This window comes from Nicotiana sylvestris, chromosome 2, assembly GCF_000393655.2.
Source record: "Nicotiana sylvestris chromosome 2, ASM39365v2, whole genome shotgun sequence".
NCBI lineage: Eukaryota > Viridiplantae > Streptophyta > Magnoliopsida > Solanales > Solanaceae > Nicotiana > Nicotiana sylvestris.
This window is the reverse complement of record NC_091058.1, coordinates 92323978-92330376: the sequence shown is the minus strand read 5'-3', so window position 1 is coordinate 92330376 and position 6399 is coordinate 92323978. Positions and strand designations below refer to the sequence as shown.

General features: G+C 43.6%; 1 protein-coding gene across 1 annotated transcript; it reads left to right on the top strand.

The window, feature by feature from the left end:
- Window positions 1-2036: 2036 nt before the first annotated feature.
- On the top strand, window positions 2037-2564 carry LOC138885240 (uncharacterized). Its single transcript, XM_070166158.1, has one exon. It carries the CDS (start codon window positions 2037-2039, stop codon window positions 2562-2564), a length of 528 nt encoding a protein of 175 aa, XP_070022259.1.
- The last annotated feature ends 3835 nt before the right edge of the window (window positions 2565-6399 follow it).

Below are 6399 nucleotides of genomic sequence, written 5' to 3'. Positions count from 1 at the left end.
CGACGAGTACGACGAATAATGGGGTCTCCTTGAATCGATGTCCGGAAGGAGACGACCTTAAGGCAAACAAGAGACTGTACGACCCTTGTAACAGTGTAGGCCCATTAGGGGACATTAGGAATAATTCTTCGAATATTCCTTGTAATTTTCCTTTTACAACTTAGAAGAGTTTCGCTCTTTGTATATATAGAGGACAAGAACCTTGTAAAAAGGGAGGATTTTTCCGAAGATTGGCGGCATTATTATTTACGAATGAGAAGTTTTCTAAAAGATTTTTATAAAAGTAGATCGTTAAAGAAATCTTGTGACCCGTCTTCTCTTTATCTATCATTCTTTCTAGAGATTATTATACTCAGATAAGATTTACTCCTTCATCTTTGATTGATTTATTCAAAAAGGTTTCAATATCTTTTAAGTCAAACAATTTGGCGCCGTCTGTGGGGATTTCTATAGCTGAAATCGTAGTTTTCTTCTATATTCTTGAAAGAAATAATCACTTTTCTTCAGCTTCATAAAAGCCAAAAATGGCGGGAAAGGGAGAAGCGAGGCTAAAGGCAATAGTGGGTGTCACAAATAACCTCCTGAATTCCCTCAACGAAGCCAGTGGAGAAGACAATGAAAATGCAACACTAAGTGTTACACGTGAGGGAGAGATCTCACCTCCCCCGCACGGGGATCTAACGATCTTGCGCGAGAGGGAAACCTCAAAATCCGCAGTAGGAGAAGCGACACCGGCTGTCAAGAGGCTACTAGAAGAATGGTTAACGAGTACCTTGAGCAACATGCTCGAGAAACCCGTTTAGAGATGTATCAAAGACACGTTAACCGCAGAAATCGCAGCTGCTTCCAATGAGCCAAACACTACACGAACAGGTAACACCCGTACTATTACTTATGCAAGCGACGATGCACTTACATCCATCTTAAAGAAAATGGAAGAGATGGAAAATGAGAACAAAACACTCCGCGACTAGATGAAGGAACATCAGAAAAGGGTCGATAAAATACCAGGTGCTCCGAAGTTGTTACCAAAATGCGATGTGGGCCGATTCGTCGAACAACCATATAGTGAAAGGGCAGCCCCCCATTTTATTCCAAAGACCTTCAAAATGCCACCATATTTGAAAATATATGATGGTACCACGGACCCGGAAGATCACTTAATCTATTACATTACCGCGATAAAAGGTAACGATTTATCAAAGGAACAGGTGCTGTCTGTACTGCTAAAAAGGTTTGGCGAAACTCTGACAAGGGGAGAACTGACATGGTATCCCCAATTACTAGCACGATCGATAGCAACTTCGAAGAGATGGCAGATAAGTTCGTCACCGCGCACGTGAGAGCGAAAAAGGCGGAGGCTAGGCTCAATGATATCTTCGCCGTCAGGCAAACAACGGACGAGGGACTTCGGGATTTCCTAGCCCCATTCAACAGGGTAAGGATGAGCCTGCCAAGCGTGTTAGAAGGGATGGCAGTGGCAGCCTTTCAAAATGGGCTAAATAGAAACGGGTCAAAAGCAATCAAAAAGCTACTCAGTAGACTCATGAAGTACCCCCTACCACGTGGGAAGAGATCCACAATGCCTATTGCGCCAAAGTGAGGGCAGACGAGGACGACCTGAATGGACCACTTCAGCGATTAGCATCAGTCCAGATCGAGATAAGGAGAGATCACCGCAACGGCGGGGGAAGGGATCAACTACCACGTTTCAATCGAGAAAGGCACTAGCCTTATATTCGAACATCCAATCTGCCTCCTCCACGACAAGCAGATAACGCGCCTCGACATACCGCCCCCCCCCCCCCCCCCCCCGAAACGAAAGATGTATTCCTCCATTGCTATCTGCTCATAATTTTTGTGTTTCCCCTTCAGAAATAGTGTACGCAATGGAAAAGCTCGGCACGAAGGTGTAGTGGCTGCAAAAGATGAAGTCGGATCCGAGCACAAGGAGGTCGAACGCCCTGTGTGAATTCCACCAGGAAAGAGGACTCAAGACCGAAGACTGCATAGGTCTGCGACAAGAAGTAATAAGAATGTTAAACCAGGGATACCTGAAAGAACTGCTGAGCGACAGAGGACGGGCCAACTTCGCTCGAGGGCGCGATCAACCTCAAAGACCTCCAAAACCACCATCACCAACTTGTATCATACAAATGGTCATTGGTGGCGGTGAAGACACGGTAATCAACCATGTGAAATTCACCACCACACATAAACTCAAACGGATAGTTGCCCACGAACAGTATGATGACCTCGAAGAGAGTATCATCTTCGATAAGTCGGATACCGACGGTTTGTCTTTCCCTCACTATGATGCCTTAGTTATAACTTTACGCATCGCGGATGCCGATGTAAAAAGAATAATGGTGGATGACGGAAGCGATGCGTGTATTGTTCACCCATGTGTCCTCATGCAGATTAGGCTCGAGGATAAAATAATACCGCGTTGCATAACACTAACGGATTTTAGTAATGCAGTGGAGCGAATATCTGGAGAAATAGTGCTACCCTTTCTGGTAGGAGGGGTCACCCTGGAAACGACATTCCACGTCATGAATTAGGAAATAGCCGACAACGCCATCATAGGACGTCCATGGATACACGCCATGCGAGCCGTCCCGTCAAGTTTCTATCAAGTAATCAAATTTCCCACCCTATAGGGGATATTCAGCATCCGAGGCGAGCCACACACTGCCCAAGAATGCTACCAGATCGCCCAAGATTGCATACATACCAAACAACTAAAAGGGTAAAGTGCGGAGGCATAGCAATCAGCCATGTCGGGAACCAAACCCAACGTACAAGTAGAGGCTATCAAAGACCCAGACCTCACAGAAGCGCAACCGTAGAAGATCTCAATCCCGTCCAACTGGAAAACACCGATAGCACAAAGAGGCTTATGTTGGACAAAACCTCTCGAAACCAGGTAAATATCGTGAGTTTTTAACTAACAACGCTGATTTGTTTGCCTTTTCTCACTTAGATATGCTAGGAATCCCAAGGATATCTCCACACACAGGCTGAATGTCGATCCACTTTACCCAAGGTACGGTAAATGAGGAGAACGTTCAATGCCGCCATCAATGAGGCAGTCAGCGAGGAGGTTGATAAATTACTCGCTAACGGTTCCATCAGAGAGTCGAAATACCCCCAATGGGTCACCAATGTGGTCATCGTCAAAAAGAAGAAAGGGAAATGGCGGATGTGTATCGACTTCACCAATCTGAACAAAGCATGCCCGAAGGACTCCTTTCCGTTACCCCATATCTACCAGCTCATTGATGCAACAACGGGGCACGAACTGCTGAGCTTCTTGGACACCTACTCCGGTTATAACCAAATTCTAATGGCTGAAGAAGATCAAGAAAACACAACTTTCATCACTCACCGAGGAACGTACTGCTATAAGGTAATGCCGTTCGGACTCAAGAATGCAAGGGCCACGTATCAAAGATTAGTCACCAAGATGTTCAAAGAACAACTCGGTAAGACCATGGAGATTTACATCGACGACATGCTAGTAAAGTCGACAAAGAAAGAGGATCACATTAGCCATCTGAAGGAAGCCTTCGATATATTAAGATAATACGGGATGAAACTGAATCCCGAAAATGCACCTTCGGTGTAACTTTAGGAAAGTTCCTTGGTTTCCTAGTATCACAAATAGGTATCGAGGTCAACCTGGATCAGATTAGGGCCATCAATGCAATCTCAGAGATACTGACCAACAAAAAGCAGGTGAAAAAATTAACAGGATGAATAGCCGCCCTGTCGAGGTTCATTTCACGATTCTCGGATAGATGTCACAAATTATTCAATGTGCTAAGGAAAGACCACAGACTACAATGGAATGAAAAATGCGCTGACGCCCTGAGATAATTGAAAGCGTATCTATCTTTTCCGCCACTACTCGCGAAAGCGGACCCGAGTGAATGTCTATTTGTGTATCTAGCAGTTTCTAAAGTTGCGGTAAGCGCAGTCTTGGTCCGTGAAAATAAAGGTATGCAATATCCGATTTACAATATCATCAAAACCTTAATCGATGCCGAAACGAGGTACCTCACCTTGAAAAACTAGCTTTGGCATTAGTCGTAGCTTCACGAAAGCTTAGACCGTATTTTTAATGTCACCCTATAAAGGTTGTGACAACCTTTCCCCTAAGAGGTATCCTACACAAACCCGAACTATCGGGTAGACTAGCCAAGTGGGAAATAGAACTAAGCGAGTACAACATAACATACCAACCGTGAATTGCCATTAAGTCGCAGGTGCTCGCCGATTTCAGCACGGAAATATTGCTTGAAGTAGAACAGGAAGCGCTCCGCGCTTCCACACGTACCAACCTCTGGGTCCTCTACACCGACGGAACCTCTAATGCCTCAGGATCGGGACTGGGACTCGTCCTCGAAGTCCCTACAGGAGAAATAATTTGCCAGTCCATATGATGCCTCGAGATGACTAACAATGAGGTTCGACTACTTGTTTGCCTCTTTTACTTTCATTTTAGCTCAAAATTGCTTAAAGGTATTCCCGAAAACTAATGAAATGTGCTTTCTTGCAGAAGCGTTAGAATATGAGCTAAAGCAATGAAAATCAACTCAAGAAGGAGTAATTTTTGACAAGAACCAAAACTAGGCTAAAATGGCACAATGCGGACCGCAAAATATTGAGTGCGTCCGCAGAACATAAGGATTCATCTGACATATTTTCTTTGCAATGTGCGGGCCGCACAACAGAAGATGAGGTTCAGAGAGATGGACTTTTAGGCCATGAAGAAGTGCGGACCACATCATTATTGTGCGGTCGTAGAATCAAGAGTGCGACTGCACTAAAAATGTACGGTCCGCAGAAGTCCCCAATGCCAAAGCCCAAGGTCAAGAAATGAGGACCGCATCATTATTGTGCAGCCGTAGAATCAAGAGTGCAACCACACTCATAAATATGTGGTCCGTAGAAGTTGAAGAAGTGCGGCCGCAACCCAGAATTGTGCGGCCGCAGAAGTCCAAGCTGTCAAGCCAAGTTTCAAAATGAGGACACACACAGAATTGTGCGGCTGCACAACCTCCGTAGGGGAAATTTTGTCCGATAATTTTAGCTGGGTATAAATAGATCTTTTTGTCATTTTTAGATCAAGTTTTGTGCACCTGAGAATAGATAGCCGTTTTTCTTTACTGTATTGGGTAACATTGTATTAGTTTAACATTAGATTTTCTTCTCTTAATCATCTATTATGAATTTTATCTTAGATTCTTATTTAATTTCTTCATTTTCCATGAATAGCTAAATTTCTTGCTAGGGTTGTGATCCAACCCTAGTGTGGGTGCTTAACGGATGTTTGCTTTAAGGCTTGTTTGTGATTGGGTTAGTGATATTTAGCCTAGTTCTTGCTTGAATTCAAGATTTAATGGTTGCAAACATTGATTCATGCCTAATTGACTTAGTCTCTACTTGAGAAATAGAGACTAAGTCTAGGAAAACTTGGCTAACAAGGAATTGGGGTGAACTCAAGAGATTGATAGTCCCAATTAAAGGGTTGAATCTAGAAATAGTAAGACCCGACTTGAGCATTTATTACTTATTTTGTGCAATACCCAGTTGGACTTGGAAAAGCCAAATTGGGCAAAATCACTCTAACTACCGAGAAGTATAGAGTGGATAAGTGCGTATGATTGCTATATTACAATCCCGATCAATCAAACTTACCCTAGAGTTTACAATCTGTTAGGTGACCATCTAGGTGGAAGTCACGGCCTTAGATCCTTTATCAATTTGAAAAACAACAACACTAAAAATATTGTCTCTTAGCTTTTCAATTACAAGCATCAACATACAAACTAGAAATAGAAAGATACAACTGATTATGTGGAAGTGCAATCATAGGCACGTCATACACTAGACTCACGTTAAGTATTTATAATTGCATCGACCGCCTCACAATACCATTTAGTGGTGTGAGTTTGGGCGACATCAGTTACTGAAGAGGACCAAGCCAAGATGGACAAGGTGGAAGTTGATTGTTTGTTCAACAAAGCCCATCAAGCACTGAATCGGGTAAGTTCGAGGGTCGTTCCATTATCTTTTAAAGACTTTGAGTTATTGATGTCACACCTCCTTTTTGCGCGCCCGCCCGGGGGGTAAGATGCGCGGGTGGAGTTTTTCCAATTTAAGTGACAATATTCGAAATGGGATTATTTATTTAATTCAGAGTCGCCACTTGGGAAAGGTTTGGCTTTTGGTGTCCCAAGTCACCGGTTTATCTTGAATCCCAAATCGAGGAAATTTTCGACTTTTCCAAATGAAGTCTGCGAACCAGAAATTCTAAGTAAGGAATTCTGTTGACCCGAGGGAAGGTGTTAGGCACCCTCGAATCCCGTGGTTCTAGCACGGTCGCTTAAA

Bases quoted from the DNA above. Each gene is read 5' to 3' on its own strand.
- LOC138885240 (XM_070166158.1), top strand. From the start codon at position 2,037: ATGTTAAACCAGGGATACCTGAAAGAACTGCTGAGCGACAGAGGACGG.